This window comes from Falco punctatus (assembly GCF_963210335.1).
Source record: "Falco punctatus genome assembly, chromosome: 9".
NCBI classification, from domain to species: domain Eukaryota; kingdom Metazoa; phylum Chordata; class Aves; order Falconiformes; family Falconidae; genus Falco; species Falco punctatus.
The window spans coordinates 53,448,960-53,466,033 of record NC_137589.1 but is presented as its reverse complement, the minus strand read 5'-3'; the positions used below and the strand labels follow the sequence as shown (position 1 = coordinate 53,466,033).

General features: G+C 56.9%; 1 protein-coding gene across 1 annotated transcript; it reads left to right on the top strand.

The window, feature by feature from the left end:
- The first annotated feature begins 349 nt into the window (after positions 1–349).
- Positions 350–10,654, top strand: SLC27A4 (solute carrier family 27 member 4). The gene is made up of 13 exons (XM_080401082.1): positions 350–577; positions 3,145–3,311; positions 3,955–4,349; positions 5,011–5,169; positions 5,544–5,613; positions 5,723–5,814; positions 6,336–6,445; positions 6,869–7,078; positions 7,328–7,454; positions 7,637–7,774; positions 7,930–8,094; positions 8,556–8,702; positions 8,955–10,654. The coding sequence occupies exons 2-13, from the start codon at positions 3,151–3,153 to the stop codon at positions 9,110–9,112; spliced, it is 1,932 nt and encodes a 643-aa protein (XP_080257208.1). The 5' UTR covers positions 350–577; positions 3,145–3,150; the 3' UTR covers positions 9,113–10,654.
- Positions 10,655–17,074: the final 6,420 nt, after the last annotated feature.

Here is a 17,074-nt window from a genome sequence, read left to right as displayed (position 1 = left end):
CTGCTGGGATCGAGGCACATTTATTAATCCCCGGGTGGGCACGTCCCGCAGCCCCTCTTGCCACGGGGGTCTGTGCTCTCGCCCCCGTTCCCGTGCTGCAGCCTGCCCCGCTCCCAAAAGGGGGTGGCTGCGCTCCACGGCGAGGCAGGCGGGCTCCGGGGCGGCAGTAGCGGCGGCGCCCCCGGCCCGGTGCTGACCCTCGGGAGCCATCGCCACGTCCCGGCGGCAAAAAAAAGCGACTCTGGTGGGACTCGAACCCACAACCTTTGAATGACTTCCGTCACCGACGCTAGAAGTCCAATGCGCTATCCATTGCGCCACAGAGCCCTCGCTCTGCGCCGCCGCCCTCACCGCCTCTTACCGCCGCGCGGCCCCGCGCCCCGCCCCGCGCGCCTCCGCTGTCCAGGACCGCACCCGCCGCCGCGGGGCCGGGCCGGTGGCGCCGGGCGGGACTACAGCTCCCGGCGGGCCGCGCTGTGCGCTCCGCCCCGTGCCGCAGCGGCGGGCGGGCCTCGTCCCGCTCCCGGCCCCGCTCCCGGTGCAGGTGGCCGGGCCGCAGCGGACGCCCAGGAGCCTGGTAAGAGCGCGGCACCGTCCTTCCCCTCCGTGACCTCCCGGCGCCGCCCTGGCTCCGCCGCGGCGGCCACGCTGCCTCCCCGCGGGCGGCCGGGCGGAGCCGCTGCGGCCCACGGTCTCCTCGTGGGTCGCCGAGGCCCTGCGGGCGGCACCGGGGCCCCTCAGCCCCCCGGCCCCCTCTTGAGGCACCGGGCCCGTCTCAGCGGGCTGCAGGGCTGCCCCGCGGACCCCGGCTCTCCCCGGGCCGTGCCGGGGCGGGGGGCCCTGCTGCAGTCCCGGTGCGCGGCCCTCCCGGCCCCTCTGCCCCCATCGGGTGGGGCAGGGGCTGTGCCGCTCGCCCTCCCGTCTGCGGGTGTGCCACCGGCTCCGGGGAAGGGCGGAGAGGGAAGGGGGGGGGACACCCCCAGTTTCACCCGGGCTGTCCTTCCCCCGGACCGGTGGGCGCACCCCCGCCACGCTGCACAGGGCCAGGTGGGGGGACCGGTGCCCCCCGGCTGTTCACGCTGGAGAGGTGCCCCGGGCATCTCCCGGTCCCTGGAGCTTGACCGTTAGCGCGGGGGCTTCCTGGAGCCGGGTCACCTGCCTGTCACCCCTTCACTGTGACCTGCTCCCCGGGCTCTCCTCGGGTCTCTGTGCCCCCGGGTGATGGATCCCTGTGGTTTGCCTTCCTGCCCGCTGGCTGTGGAGCTACGGGCAGGTCTTAATTTTCCCTGTGCTGATGCAGCTAGGCAAGACCTGAATCCGTAACGGCAGGGCTGGAGGTCTCTGGCAGTAACGCACCGGTTATCTCCGCAATCTCGCAGCGGTTATCTCTCCTAATGCACTGGTTGTCTCTCCGCGGGAGGCACCGGGCATGCCCGGTGTGAGCCAGAGATGTGAACAGGATAACAGGGGCCTGCCCGGGCCTGTCTTGCCTTCTGGTGGGAGATGCTGTTGGCTCTCCACGGCTGGCTGGCTGGTGTCAGTGTGCAACGAAGGGCCCAGGTCTCGGCCAAGCCGTGGTAGTTTGTTGGTGATCTGAGGGTTGCCCTGTTCGGCTGCAGAGAGAGGCTCCTCGGCAGAAAAGCAGCGGGCCCTGCCCTGCTAAAAGGCTGTGGGACTGTGCTGTGGGACCTCAGGCCTGGGGGTTGTTTGATGGAGAATGCTCAGAGGCTGCTGGCACGGGCAGGGGTCTCTAGGCAGAGGCTGTGGGCGGGAGGATGTCCCCAGGCCCTCACCCGGCCGCAGCATCTTGTGCTGCGGTGCATCCCAGCCTGCTGCCGGTGGCAGGTGGCAGGGCTCAGAGGTGAGACAGCCTGCGTGACATGCCAGGGCACAGGGGCACGTGGTGCTGCCTTGGCTGCCACCCTGCCAGCGTCTCGTACCAAATCCACAGAGGCTCCCTGAACTGCACAGAGCAGAGGGAAAGCCAAAAGCGTGGCTTCTGGCCCCACCGGCTGTGGCACAGCCCACTCAGGGCTGCCAGCTTCTGAGCAGGGAATCCTTGAAGAGGGAAAGGGAAATGACATGAATATTTCCTTCCTCTTCAGCCTACGTCCATGCCAGGAAGGACCAGTTTTATCTAGGAGCCCTCGAGCTGCGAGGCTCATGTTGCTGTCCCTTTCCTCTGCTTGATGCTGTCACCCAAAAAGAGCCTTTGCTAGACCACAGTCTCCTGTGAGTCTTAGAGCCACATCTGGGGTGTGTTTGGGATGGGGACAGAGATACTGGTTTTGGGGGATAAGTACCAGAGACTCTGTTGCTGTCCACAGGCCATGGGGCAGGGGTCTGGGCACTCCTGGCAGCAGTGAAAGCCCGTGTTCTGCCCACTCCAGCCTGGCCAGGGCATGCCTGTGATTGCCATCATCCTCAACCCGCTCTGGCCGTGTCTCCAGCACAGTCAGGCCAGGAAACTGCCTGCCGACACGAGGGTTTGCAAACACAAGCGGTGCTCAAAGGACTGAGTTTCCTGTCCCTGTTCCTGTCCGAGCTGTGCTGGGAAGTGGGTGAAGCTGTGCTCTCCCACCAGCCATGCTGGCTTTTCCGGAGCCAGGTGTGCGGCAGAGCTGGTGCTGGAGGCCTCAGAGACCTCAGTTGTGAGGACAGGGGGTCCCTGGGGTAGGGAGGAGTTTGGAGCGGGGCCTTGCCAGGCTGGGAGTGAGGGGCTGAGCCAGCCCTGCCTGGCACCACCTTGGTGCCTGCCAAACATCTGCACAAGGTCTCCTGCCATGACTCCACTCCCTCATCCATGAAGTGACTTTATCCTGCATCTGACACTGCTGAGGCGTGGCCATGCCCCTGGCTCCTGTGCAGGATGTGGCTCCCCAAGAGGGAACAGCCAGGCTCTCGACTGGCACCAAGCAGTGCCGTGCTGGTGGTTTAATTGGAGGCCATCTCCAAGGTCTGATAAAGTTACATCTGTGGGAGCTCTGGGCTACTGGGTTACGTCCTCACTACCAAGAGGAGTGATGACTCAGGGACCTCATCCAGGAAACTGGGGGCTGCTAATGCATCCCCCGCCCGTGGGTTCATTATCACCAAGTCCAGCGTGCGGGGGTTGATGGCCGTGGTTTCTCTCTCCCTCTGCAGGCCACGATGCTGCGTCTGGCTGCTTTTGCGGCACTGCTGCTGTTCTTCAGGGTCAGCCTGGAGCTGTCCTGGGCCCAGGCCATCCCCGCTCTCTTCATCTTCTACCTGGGGTCCGGCGGATGGGACTTCTTCCTCATATTCATCAAGACGATACGAAGGGACGTCACGTAGGTGTCCTGGCTGGGATGGACCAACCATCCACCCTCCCCCCAGCCCACTGCTCTGCCCCGGTGTGTTTGTGAGTGCAGTCCCCAGCTCCTTGCACAGCCCTGGGTTTCTGCTGGCACCCAGCCTGGCTGGAAGGAGATGTCTCTCTGCTGTGCCTGGGCGGCTCCAAACTCTTGGGCAAAGTTTTCACGGGAAAGATAGATTTCAGCTGAGCTCTGAAGTCTAATGACTGTCCTTGTACTTCACCCTGTCCCTAAAGATGCTGGCGTGGCACCAGGTGTTTGTGCAGGGTCAGTTCTGAGCTGGTACCAGGCTGTGCCAGCCTGGCAAGGATTTGTGGGGAGGGAGTGGTGCCATCTCTTGGAGAGCACCGGAGGCTCAAAGATGCCCCTTTGATTGGGGCACATCTCTCCCTGGCCTCCATCCGTTCCTGCCTATAAGCATTTTTGTAGATGAGCTCTGCCTATGTCCATGCTGCTCAGGGAAGCAGAGAGAGCTGCTGCTGACCTAGAATAGGGCCTGGAGCAGTGCTGGGCTGTTGCAGCTCCTAGAAAGGTCCTCATGCTGTGCTGGCTTTGCTGGAGGAAGTGGTTTTGCAGGGGTCACTGAGCAGCTTCCCTCATGCTCCCCTTCCTTTGGCAGCACGGGGCTGGTCCTGCTGCGGGTGAAGTGGCAGGTATGGAGGCATGTGAAGGAGAAGAACACAATTGCCAAGATTTTCCAGAAGACTGCAAGCAAGTATCCAGAGAAGACAGCACTGATCTTCCAAGGCACAGGCGAGAGCTGGACCTTCCGGCAGCTGGATGAGTACTCCAACCGTGTGGCAAATTTCTTCTATGGCCAAGGCTTCCGCTCTGGTGACGTGGTGGCCCTTTTCATGGAGTCCTGCAATCAGTATGTGGGGCTGTGGCTTGGCTTGGCCAAGATTGGGGTGGAGACTGCCCTTGTGAATTCTCACCTGCGCATGGAGGCATTGCTGCACTGCATCACCATCTCCAACTCCAAGGCTGTGGTTTTTGGAGTGGAGATGATGGAAGGTGAGGGGCAGGCAGATGCGTCAGGGTGCATTGGACTGTAGATGGGGGTGTCTATGGATTTAGTGTTCCTTTCCTGCCCACCACAGAGCAGGGATCTGGAAGAGTGGACAGTTGAATTATCCAGGAATTGGATTTGTTTGTTGGTTGTTTTTTTTTCTTCTTGATCCCTTTGGACAGTGGGCAGGATCTGGAGTTCAGTGCTGTCCGGCTCCCAAGCAGGCCAGCCTGGGTGTGAGGATCATTGCTTGTGCCTCTCAGGTCCATCCTCTGGGCTGAGCCTGCCCTGCTGCATGGGCTGAGCCTCCCCTTGCTCTCTGTGGCTCTTAGCCACATCCCTGCAACACCTTGGCTCCAGATCCTCGTGTTTCAGCCCACGCCTCTGAGGTTGATGGTGTCAACAGACCTCTTGGCACCAAAGAGGTTTTGGCTGGGGAGAGGTGGAGAACAGGATCTTCTGGTCCCTAAAGAGGCCTGGGCTGTGGCCCCAGCAGCTGTTAGTCATGGGAACAACATCTGCCTGGGATGGTTGTCGGCCCTTTGGGGTCTGCCAAGTACTGCTACCTGGGGCAGCGTCTCCCTGAGACCGTCTGGGAGGGCAGGGAATCTCTGTGCTGTAACCACCCTGTGGTTTTTCTCCATCTCCCCTCTTTTGCTTTTTCAGCGATGCAGGAAGTGCAGCCCTCCCTGGAGAAATCTATCCATCTCTTCTGGTCTGGGGAAGGAAGCCCCAAGTCTGTGCTTCCTGGTGCGAAACACCTGGATCCCCTCCTGAAAATGGCCCAGGGGCACCAGCCAACCCCCCCTGATAAGGGCTTTCTTGGTACGTGGTCAGCTCTTGGGGGCCAGACTCGTGGCGGTGCTTTTGTGAATCAGCTGGTTACAACACTGGCAAGAACATCTGCTTGGGATGCTGATTGCAGATGTCTGCAGCAGGGTGTGAGGTGTTTGGGATGGGTCTTACGCTGGTGCCTGAAGCCCAGCCCTGCATGGAGCAGTATCCTGTTGTGCCCTCCATGTGTCCAACAGACCACCTGATCTGCCCAGGGTAAACCCAGCATGTTCTTGGTGCTGTCACATAACAAAGTTTTGACTCAACTGGCACAAGCAGAGTGTGTAAATGTCACTTGTCCCCCTCTCCAGGTTCAGCCAGCTCCTAGGTTGGGTGTATGACCTTGTCTCCTCATTGCTTTCCAGATAAACTCTTCTACATCTACACCTCTGGGACAACAGGGCTGCCCAAGGCTGCCATTGTGGTGAACTGCCGGTAAGGCCATGGACATGGGCTTGGGGGAGGATGGGGCTGAGCTCTGCCCTGTCCTAGCACAGCGCCGCTGGCCCTGCTGCTGATGTGCCTCTTCACCCTCCCACCCCAGGTACTTCCGCATGTGCAGCTTGGTTTTTTATGGTTTTCGCATGAGGCCCGACGATGTGATGTATGACTGCCTCCCGCTCTACCACGCTGCAGGTAATGTGTGCCGTGCGGAGCCCTGCGTGCTGGAGCCATCTCTTCCCCTCTGCCCAGCCCAGGGAAGGCTGAAGGCTGGTGTAGCAGCAGTCTCCGTGCCAAAGAGGAGCTAACTGCTGCTGGCGGTGTCTGACTGAGGCTTTCCACTTTTCCCCTGCGAGCCAAGAATCGATCTGGCTGATCTTTGGAGTTGGGAGGTGGGCGGGGGGGCATTATCCCAGCTCCTAGCCTGGCTTTGGTATGGCTGCTCCTTACTGTGTCCCCATGGAAAGTCAAGGGGGGAAGGGGAAGCGGCGCCTGCCTGGCTGGCTGAGATGTGATGGGATGTCTAGGTGCAAAGCAGCACCCCAGATCTCACTGCCACGTGTCTCATCACCGGTGCCTGTTGTCCTGGGGGCTTTGAACACCCATCTGGTGTGAGCCAGCACGTGGTGTCCACCTTGCCCTGGCAGGCCTCTCCCCAGGCAGGCTGGGCTGGCGGTGCCTGGGGACTGAGGGCTCCCCTGCCTGCCTCCCCGCAGGGAACATCGTGGGGATCGGGCAGTGCCTGCTGCAGGGCATGACAATTGTCATCCGCAAGAAGTTCTCAGCCTCGCACTTTTGGGAGGACTGCGTGAAATACAACTGCACGGTGAGGCCATGAGGCAAGGGGCCATCTGGAAGTGGGGAACAGAGCCTGGGCATCTGTGTGGTGCTGGGGAGAGCCCAGCTGCTGGAAGAGCGGGAGGCCCAGACTGGTTCTGCCCATCCATCCCAAACCACCTTCCAAGGTGGTGGGGTGTGTCCTTCCCACCTGGGGTGGTAACTCCATGTGTCCAAGCCCTTCCCGGGCTCCAGCATTAGCCAGGAGATCTTGGTTAAGTTTCATGGCCTGGAGGAGTGGGTTAACCAGGGGAGGGCAGGCACTGAATGAGCTGGCAGGATTCCTGGGTTTTACCATGGCCTCTTTAGGGGACTTGGGGCATGTTGTGCCATTCCTACCTGCCCTGAACCACAAACAACTGGGGGCCTGTCGGAGGGGTCCTAGTGAATCTTTCCTCTCTGTCCCTCACAGATTGTGCAGTACATCGGGGAGATCTGCCGCTACCTGCTGAACCAGCCATACCAGGAGGTGGAGCGGCAGCACCGGGTGCGCATGGCGTTGGGCAACGGGCTGCGTGCCTCCATCTGGCGGGAGTTCATGGCCCGCTTTGGTATCACCCAGGTGGCTGAGTTCTATGGGGCTACAGAGTGCAACTGCAGCCTGGGAAATTTTGATAACAACGTAAGGCTCCAACCAACCTCCCCATGTCCCACAGAGTGCCTGCTGGCTTGAGCAGGGTTGGCAACCCGGGCGGGCTGGTTGCTCCCGGTTTCTTGTCCCAAGAGGCTTGGCGTGGGTTGCCATCAGCCTGGAGGGGTTTTGGCTGTTGTGCATTGGTGGCTATGTGGTATCCTGGATGCGCGTGCACAGTGGGCTCAGGGCAGGAGAGATGTCCCTGCTTCCCACGGCTCTGAGCTCTTCCTGTCCTAGGTTGGGTCGTGTGGCTTCAACAGCAGGATCCTACCAGGTGTGTACCCCATCGGCTTGGTGAGGGTGGATGAAGACACCATGGAGCTGATCCGGGGGCCAGATGGTGTCTGTATCTCCTGCAAACCAGGTGAGGGCAGGCAGCCACAGGTACAAGTCTCCTCAGCTCTGTGCAAGTCTTTCCTGATACTTCTAGATAATTTTCCTAGGTTTGAGTCTGCTCAGTTAAACCCTGCCACCCCCATTAGACACCCTTTTTGCTTGGGTGTGGGTGATTGCTTCCCCCCTTCATCCCCTATTTTCTCCTTGCAGGGGAGCCGGGCCAGCTGGTGGGACGCATTGTCAAGAGCAACCCCTTGCAGCACTTTGACGGCTACCTGAATCAGTCAGCCACCAACAAGAAAATCGCCAGGGACGTGTTTACAAAAGGGGACACTGCCTATCTCACAGGTGAAGCAAGCAGGGCCCCTCCATCTGCTGAGAGCAGAGGAGAAGGGTGCCTGGGTGTGGGGGCTGTCCCAGGCTCATGGCACTGCCCTGAGATGCTTGGTTGCTCCTGGCTCCTCTGACATCTCATTTTTCGCCTGTTCCTGACTTTCCTATAGGGGATGTCCTGGTGATGGACAAATACGGCTACATGTACTTCCGGGACCGCACTGGGGACACGTTCCGCTGGAAGGGGGAGAATGTCTCCACCACAGAGGTGGAGGGGACACTGAGCCGCATCCTCAACCTGACGGACGTGGTGGTTTATGGGGTGGAGATCCCAGGTAGCTGAGAGGGAAGAGGACAATCAGGGGAGGCAGGCAGGGCTCTGGCACTTGAATGTGAGTGTATCCTGCACATCCGGATCGACGTGTCCTTTTGCAAGAGGCTGGACCGAGGCTTCCCGTGGGCAAGCTGGGAAGAGGCTGCTGGGGATGTGCCTAGCAGAATCCAGAGGGTTCCCCCTTCTCTCAAGCTTTGGTCTGATTCTGGCTGGTTTGGAAGGGCCCTGTGTCTTTTCTGGACCAGCTACAAGTGCCTCCTCTGGGAGGAGGTGACCATGACCGCAGGGTGTCGCTGGTAGCCTTAGCCGCAGGGCGGTGACACAGCCGGTGACAGCTGGATGTGCCAGCACTTCTGTACAAAGCCGGGTCTGCACCAGAGGCCTTGCTGGTATGGGGAAGGGGGAGATGATGCTACAGGAACAGTCTGTCTTGAGTGCTCTCCCTTCTTCTCTGCCTCTTAGGAATTGAAGGGAAGGCAGGAATGGCAGCCATCGCTGACCCAGAGAACTCCTGTGACCTAGAAGACTTTGCCAGCAAGCTGAAAAAGGCCCTGCCGTTGTACGCACGTCCCATCTTCCTACGGTTCTTGCACGAAGTCTCCAAGACAAGTGAGCCATGGCGTGTGTGCTCGCACTGGGCACGGAACTGGTGGGAGCCCCTGGGGGGGAAACACGGTGATGGAGCCCAGTCTGTGGTAGGGTCAGGATGGAGCCCCTCTGCCCCGTGGAGCCTGTACCCAGGTCCTCTGGTGCTGTGCAGGTGGGCAGGTGTGAGGCTGGGTCTGGGGCAGCACGGGTGCAGTGGGCATGGGGGTGTGTGCAGCCAGTGAACCCCCATTCCTTCTTGACCCCCCACTCCAGGCACTTACAAGTTCCAGAAGACGGAGCTGCGGAAGCAGGGCTTCGACCCCGCGCTGGTGAAGGACAGGCTGTACTTCCTGGACTCCCGGCAAGGCTGCTACCTGCCGCTGGACCAGGCAGCGTTCAGCAGGATCCAGTCGGGAGAGCAGAAGCTGTAACCGGTGGGGCTCAAGCAAGGCACCTCCCTGAATCCTGCTGGGGAGAGGGGGGCAAGGCAGGCGCTGAGGAAGGAAGGGTTCAGGAAGCAATATAAAGGCACACTAGAGATTTTATTTGACAAGTTTTACAGATAATGGTTGGGGGGAACACAGGGGGGACCAAGGGGAGGGGGATGGTTACATACCAAAGCATAGACTTATTATGGCTTTATTTTCTTTCCACTTGGTACAGCGGTGGTGGTCCTGTGCCATGGGAGGGGCAGGGCTCTGGCCAGTTGAGGAGGTGTGGGGTGCCCCTGCTATTCCATTTTGCTTTTCCTGTCTTTCCCTCCCTTTTCCTGCCTGCAGCAACCCTTCCTCGTGAAGGCCATGAAGGGACCAGTGCTAGGCTTTTTCCCCACTCCTCCATCAAGAAGCCAGTTCCTCCTTGGCACAAGGCCCCACTTGGCAGAGGGAAGCTGGGTGCCAGGCACAACCCCTGTCCCCCTGCATGGCCCCGTTGGTGTGGTTCTGCTGTGAATCGGGAGCAGGGTAGTGCTGGGCTCAGGAGAGGGACAGGGATGTGTTTCTGTTGTGCCTTGCTCTCTCCTGGGGATGACATTTCTATTTTTCACAATCACACGCACGTTATATTATATATATATATATATATATTATACATGCTGACTTTTTTTTTTCAATCTTAATTTATTGTCTGTACTTTTGAATGTGTCCCGGGTTTGTGCAGTAGGTGGAGGGATAGCCCAGACCTGTCCTCTCTTGGGGAGCCCTTTTCTCTCACAGGGAGACAGGACACTCATCTGGGACTGATTCTCCTCTTCCAGTGTGGATGCAACCACGTATGTCCTTGTGGCCTCGCTTCCTAGTGAAGGACATGAGTGAACCCCACTGTCTTGTAGACACTTCTCTGGGTCTCTTACTTCCACCTTTTGTGGATGCAGCCTTGTTTTGTGCACCTTCTTCCTTGCAGAAAGCAGGTGGGAGAGTGGGGACGAAGGGCCTGGTTTGCCTTTGCTTAGACGTACTCAGCACCATGGAGCAGCTCTTGGGGACTTTCTGCTGTGATGTCTGTGCCCTGAACATGGGAGGCAACTTGCCTAGGGGAGAGAAAGTCCTCCAGAGGGTGGTCTCTGTGAAAGCCTGACTTCATGTGCTCCGCATCCCTTCCCGTCTCCACTGCAGGATACGGGTCCTGAACTGAAATGTCCATGTTGAACACCTGACTTCGCTGTGTGAATTCCCCACATTGTCTGACGTGAAACAGCCTTAGCAGCAATGTCTGATTCCATTCCTCGGAGACCGTGCAGAAACCTCTGTTCCAGACAAAACTATGGGTTGGGATTTATTATTCTCTCTCTCTCTTTTTTTTTTTTTTTTTTTTTTAATTATTTGGGTTTATGCTTTTAGCAGGGTTAATCCCTAAAATGACATCTGTCTTTTGTGAGGGCAGGGTGTGTCTGCTCTTCTAGCTGTGCTTCTGCACCAACGTACCTGCCTGCCCCAGTCTGTCCTGTCCTCACTATTAAATGCGAGTATGGGCTACGCCGGAGTTTGCTACCTTTTCCTTGTGCAGTCCTGCTCTGTGCAGGGAGGTGAGGGACTCTGCCAGTTTGGGAAGTGGGAACTGCCGCTCCAAAGTGTGACCTCCCTGGGCAGACTTTAGCTTGTCTCGGAGCAGGGGAAAGCCAAGCCCCTTACTGCTGGGTTTGATGACTGTGTGAAAACAACCTACTGATGAGACCCTTCCCAGACCCCTCCACCAGCTCCCCACTCACCCCTTCTCCTGGTCCTGTACTCAAGTGTTGCCATCGCAGTTTGTCCTGTCTCAGTTCTCCCTGTTTGTCCTGGCACATCTGGCTCTTTTGCCCCCTCCTGTTCCCAATTTCCTTTTCCTGCTGCTCCTCTCTTTGGCCACGCTTAAGCTCCCACCTCATTTCTACCCTCGCAGACAAATTTTTTGGTAGTCATTGCCCTTTGCTCACTCCTACAACAGTCTTTTTAGACCCACTGCATCCAACCCTGGGGACAGGAGAAACGAGCTCCTGCGTGGCACATGTGTACCAGGGAGAAATGTCTTGCATGAGCCAGGGTGAAGTGTGTTGCCTGGTGGGACGCACTGTGGGCAAAGTGCTGGAAATCCACATCTGTACCAAATGCACCTCTGGGCACCTTCAAACTGCTGGCTTCTCCAGCATCTCTAAGCTAAAAGCTTCAATTTTAGTTTTTCAGTCTCTTGGACACAGTGACTCTGGACATGCCCCAGCTTGGATCTGTGTCAGGGCTCTGCAGCCAGCTCCAGGTGAGGATGGGAGCAGTGTGCTCCAACACTGCTCCTGGAAGGGCACAGCTCCTGGGACAGCCCCTGTCCTAAAGCAGCCCCCAGCTCAGTGGAAAACAGACCTCGTCCCCACAGCTCTACAGTGCCCGTGGGGCTCAGCCTGCAAACGAGGTGGCTTTGCCGGTGTGGGGGTCATATGTGGGGGCCTGGGGGTGTCCCTGGCCTCAGGGGCTGGTGCAGGGTGTACAGTGATGGATGCCACCCCTGCAGATGCTCCAGTCCCACTTTCGGACGCTGTTCCGCTCGCAGCTGCCGGTGGAGGGCAGGCTGAGCTCGGCAAACGTCTTGCCTCAGGGAGGACCTCTTCAGGGGCTCCCCTGGGGTCTCACAGCCCCCCAGGGGGTTCGGAGCCCTGGGAAGCGGGGAGGGGCGGCATAGGGTGCTGGGAGCTGGGGGTTACCCATGCAGGGGATAGGTCAGACCCTGCCTGGGGTGGAGAGGAGGTTTCAGGTACAGATGCTTGTGCTGGGTGTGAGGCGAGGGGCGATCCCAGGCACTGGCATTCCCCTCCACTCAGGTTCCTGACCACAGCCTGTGCCTGGTGGACCTTTGGCGGCACTGAGGTCACCTCGTTGTGCCAGGTAGGTGGTGGGCGGCAGCATCCTGAACGCCTGGCCTCCCCCAGCCCTCTGCTGAAGGGAACAGGTGGAAGCTTGGGCTCCCCGATGCTAGCCCTGGGAGTTGCCATCTGGAGATGAATGGTCTGAAGTGATGACAGGAGGATACAGGTGCGCTCCCTTCCTGGAGCTGGCCACGCTGCCCTGCACACAAAGCTGCTCTGGAGGGAGAGGGGCTGCGGGGCAAGGCCCAGCGCTGTGTTTCCATCTGTCTGACAGCAGGTCAGGTTCGAAAAGCCAGGCAAATTCTGCATTCAGGGCACCAGATGCAAATAGCTTTGGAAGCTTATGGAAGTATGGCTGTTATTTATTTGCAAGTAAGCCCAAGCAAGTGGATACCAGCTTGTATTGTTGGGTTTTGGAGATGGATGGGTATTATCAGCACAGCTGAGGCCCATGCAAGGAGCAGGATTTAGCCCTTGCTGGTGCTGACACAGCCGAGGGGCTGGGACATGGCCGGAGCATGGCTGGGAGCTCACCCCAAGCCCTGCATTCCCAGCCGGCTGTGAGGAGGAAGAAGGTTGTAGTTACAGGGTGCAGGTAAGAGGAGCAGGATGCAACACACACACACACACACACACCCCCCCCGAGGGGAGAGCTCCTCTTCTGGCAGGATGGGGGATGCTGAATGGCTGGGAAACAGCTCAGCAAACCGCATGGAGGGCCCTGATCTGCAGGCCTTCAATGGAGGAGACCTGCAGAGCTCAGCGGTACCGATGGAGCATGGTGCTGTGCCAGAGGGTTGGGGCATGCACGTGCCACACAGACTTGGCTCCGTGCCAGATTTCCCAGGGAGAGGGGACCCCCGTGAAGGAGTGCTCACAGCTCTGAGTTATGCTGCAAGGAGCCACCCTGCCTGGTGATGATGCTGGCAGCGCTGCAGCACTGGGAGGGTTAAAAGTAGCGGCTCTGGTCCCCACTGGAGATCCGGTGGCCCGGGACAACTCACCGTTCGCACTGTTTGTCCTTACTGAGGAGGGTTGTGTCCCACTTGGCAATGCTTTGAGACTCCCCGCAAAACTCAGCTACACCAATTAAGAGTTTTTCCGCTGGCTGTCAGCTCCGGGTTGAAATCCCAGGGCCTTTTTAAAGTCCTGGCTCCTCTGGAAGAACAAAGCCTAGGTGCAAGCATCCCTCAAGCTCCTGGACCAGGAATACAAGTGCAGGTGCGGTACCGAGCCTGGGATCAATGCTGGGACAAAATGCTTCCAGCAGAGAGGTGTTTGGCTAGAAGCAGCCAGTGCTTAAGCATGGTCTGATTTTTTTTCAATTTCTTTTTATTTGTGTGACTTTAAGAAAGAAGCTAATTGAATCCTCTTTCTGTAATTAGAGACACCTTGCAAGACATCTCTCTCCTTTGATCAATACGCTAGTCTGGCTCAACAGCTGCATATAGATAAAAGTACTATATATAAAGTACAAGGTATTATTCTTTTTTAATTAAAATACTTTAAAAGCTGTTTGCATAAGGTTAAGAAAACATTAAAATCCTTTCCTGGGTTATTATTAGCCTATTAATTTAAGCAAAGCCAAAGAGCTTTACAAAACAAATGTACTTTTCACTATGGAGATGACTGCTTCTCCCAGACTTTGCATCCTGGACGGTGACAATACCAAGAAAAATAATGCTGCAGCTTGCTTTCCACTCAGCATCTCTTTCCAGGCCAAGGTCTGGCTCAGCCAGGCCATGCTTGGTGTGTAAAACCAGACCGTATTTTAGCCTAAATGCAGGCTGGGGCTTTGCAAGCTGCTCAGGACCTTTCTGAGTGAAATTACAGCTGCTGAGAAAGTCTGTGACAATCTTTTAATGCTGCATCGCTCCAGCCTCCTCCTGTCACTCTTGGCATGCTGGAGTCTTCCCAAACAATGACAGCCGCCCACTCCTCCGCAGGCTGGCGAGCTACCTTTGCCTTTAAGCAGCGACAAGGAAATATTCTGGACTAAAGAAGGGGCTATCCTTTGGTGCGCTCTTTAGAAATGGAAATACACGATTCCCCTGAGCGGTTCCTGTGTAACCGGCAGCAGGGCCAGGGGTGGCTTCTCCCCCTCCAGTTTGAAGGGGCAGTGTTGCAGGGGATTCCTCCAAAATGATGGTCTGCGAGGAGCAACGCCTCTCCTCATCCTGCGTGTAGAGGGAAGGGACAGCAGCTTTCTTCCTTAAAGCAGAGAGGTTTCACTAGGGAATTGAATGTCTTTAGGGCTGTTTGCTGCTTAGCTTCTGAACGGCATGGGATGGCTGGGCTGTGCAGTGGCGTGAGGCTCAGGGAGCAGGGGTCGGGTCCTGCTCTGCTCTTTTTGCACTTGGCTCATTTCGGTGGCAAATCCCACCTTCCAAAATAACCCTGGATTTGATCCTCTGTTCTCCTGGTTAATTAAAAAACCCACCCATAGGCAAAAGTGATGCCAGGCCAGGCTCTGGGAGAGTTTTGGGCAGTTGGGGTCATGCAGTACAGGCTGGCAACCCAGGAGCCGCAGGCGATGGTGACTGCCCGAGGCCAGGACATCCCCCGGCTCAGGACAGGGTCATTTCCCAGACCTCCCCAGGCCCCTTGCCAAATGATCCCAGGCTTGTGAAGTGGGGTACGGCCCCTGCTATGCCACATCCCCCTACTCGGTATGGCCCTGCCTTCCTCTAGCCCTGTCCTTGAGGGTGCTGAGCAGCCCTCCCCAGGGACGCCAGCATCTTGCCAGACGAAGTGGGGGTTGGGGCCTAATCCTGCCCTGAAGGTGACACCTCCCATGACCCGCACGGAGCCCAGCACATCACCAGCACGGTGCCAAAGGGTCTGAGGAAGCAAGGGCGGCCAGAGCCTCCCTCCTCACCTCTGGCCATCCAAGTGGCCTCCGGTTCGGCCGCAGGAAGAGGCTAACAGCGCGGGCCAGCCACCTCCTCAGCTTTGAGTATCACTTTCAGCTATTCTGAAGGTTAAACGCCTGTTTAGAGCTCCCTATTGAAGGTAGAGCTGGGGGTTCGGCATTGTTCAGGCGCCCTCCCGCTTTGTCTGGTTGCTTTCAGGGATGCCCTGAATGGGAAGCGGCCCCCCCAGCCCAGCACCCCGGCAGAAGGGCTCCTAGGGGAGAGGGGCTTCCTCCCGCCCTAATGACATTCAGGCCTCCATCGGTTCAGCTCCCGCTTTCTTTCTGCTGCAGTTTAACCCGGGCACAGAGGCCGGGCTCCATCTTACTGATCTCTGCTTGACACCCAATTACCACATGAATGGGAGAGAAAGGCTGCAAAAGGCTTTAACTCCCACTGACCCTCCTTCCCCTCTGCCTGCTTCCCCCTCTCCCCATCCTACCCCCTCGCCTTTCTCCGGCGGAGGGAGTTCAAAACTGAGACGGGGAAATCAAACAAAGCCCCGAGTAAGGAAACCCATTGTCACCGCCTCCACGATGGCTCCCCTTTCGCCAGCTATTGTTCCCCTTGAAGTTTGACTTGCTGTGTGGAAGGATGCGAGCAGCTGTTTGTGCATTCCCCTGATGTTTTATTGAAAAATAATTGAATCATCAGTTCGAGGCTCTCTGATAAAATGTTTCCTCGTAGCACTGGGCACCGCTGTATTTATAAACTACGTTTCCCTGTAAAACATGATGGCGACCTAAACTGCTTCCTCCAGAATAAACCCTTGGCGGAGGGATGGGGGCATGCCCCTTCTGTACTCAAGGGGAAAGAAAAAGTGTGCAAATGGGGGGGACAGGAATAAAGCCAAGACTGAGACAAAGGAAATTAAACCCTCTTTATTGCCAGGCTCCATTTCCAACCTGTTCTTTTGTTTAGCGCAAGGCGGGCGCAGCCGGAGCGCCCTGGTCAGCTGCCTCTGGCCCTGCAGGGCTGGGGTGGGCAGCACAGCTACCTGGGGACCCTGGTCCTGCCCAGTGCCATTCCATGCTGGGGACCAAGCGAGGCATCTGCCATGGAGAATGGGGTATAAAAAGTGAAGTTTGGCTTGAGTAAAGCTCAGGGATGCATCCCTGTGTTTGGATGAGAAGTGAGTGTGTTACAGTGAACTGAACCCAGAGTACACATTCAAGGTAGGAGCCTTGCCTTTATCTAGTTTTGCTTTATGTACCCATTTATCAAACACCATTGATGTTTACAGCACTTTAGAAATAACAGTCTCAGTGTTACACTTTCTCAAGGAGATTATGTGCTTGCTTTCCCCATCCCCAAGCGTGAGCTGGAGAGTCTGTGATGCTCTGATTTCAGCACCCAGCACAGAGACAGGACTCGCTCCTCTCCCAAGCACATGATGCCCATAAAAATGTCCCCCATATCTCATGTGATCACTGACTGTATTCCAGGGCAATTGTTAACAGCAGCCAGCTTTAAATGCTTGAATAAACCAAACTGGTATTTATGATAACTGTTCTCTTTCTTTTTAATTTCTTTTTGCATTTCCGGGGAAGTACTAACACTAAATCTGTAATATTTTGTTGTATTTCTACAACTCGAGAATCAAGATTCTTTTAGGAGCCAGTTCTCCTATTATTTGGCCTCATAAATGGTTTCTGGAAGCAAGCAGAATAGCTCATATAAAACCATAACTGCAAACACTGATCTGGAGTCCAGATTACCAGATCCTCTGTATATAGAGTGCTTCAGCCATTTCTGAAGTGTACAGCTGTAAGATTTTTGTCTAAAGCTTCTTTCCTCAGCTGATTTCCGATACAATCAGTTCAACATCCTGGGCTGTATCTCTGAGATACTCAAAAGCCTTGTGATTTAGAGATATTTAAAATCCAGCTGGAATTTTTGGATGAAGACCACGGTCAACAGCTTCACGTCTCTGCCATCACGTAACCCCGGCAGCGACGGCAGCATTCATCTGCGCTGGGGACTGGCCTTTCCTGGGGCCCAGCCTGGAGAATGATCTCCTCTGAGAACAAAAGGCCATTACAAACACCACCACCTTCTGCTCTCGGGGTTAGGCATATTCTGACCCCCGTTAGCATAAACGAAGAGCAATCTGTCTGTGTAAATTTATGTCCCTTACGCATAATGCACCA

Coding starts and splice junctions, on each gene's coding strand:
- SLC27A4 (XM_080401082.1), top strand. CDS start 3,151: ATGCTGCGTCTGGCTGCTTTTGCGGCACTGCTGCTGTTCTTCAGGGTC. Junction 4,350..5,010: donor TGGAGTGGAGATGATGGAAG/GTGAGGGGCAGG, acceptor TTGCTTTTTCAG/CGATGCAGGAAGTGCAGCCC. Junction 6,446..6,868: donor GCGTGAAATACAACTGCACG/GTGAGGCCATGA, acceptor TGTCCCTCACAG/ATTGTGCAGTACATCGGGGA.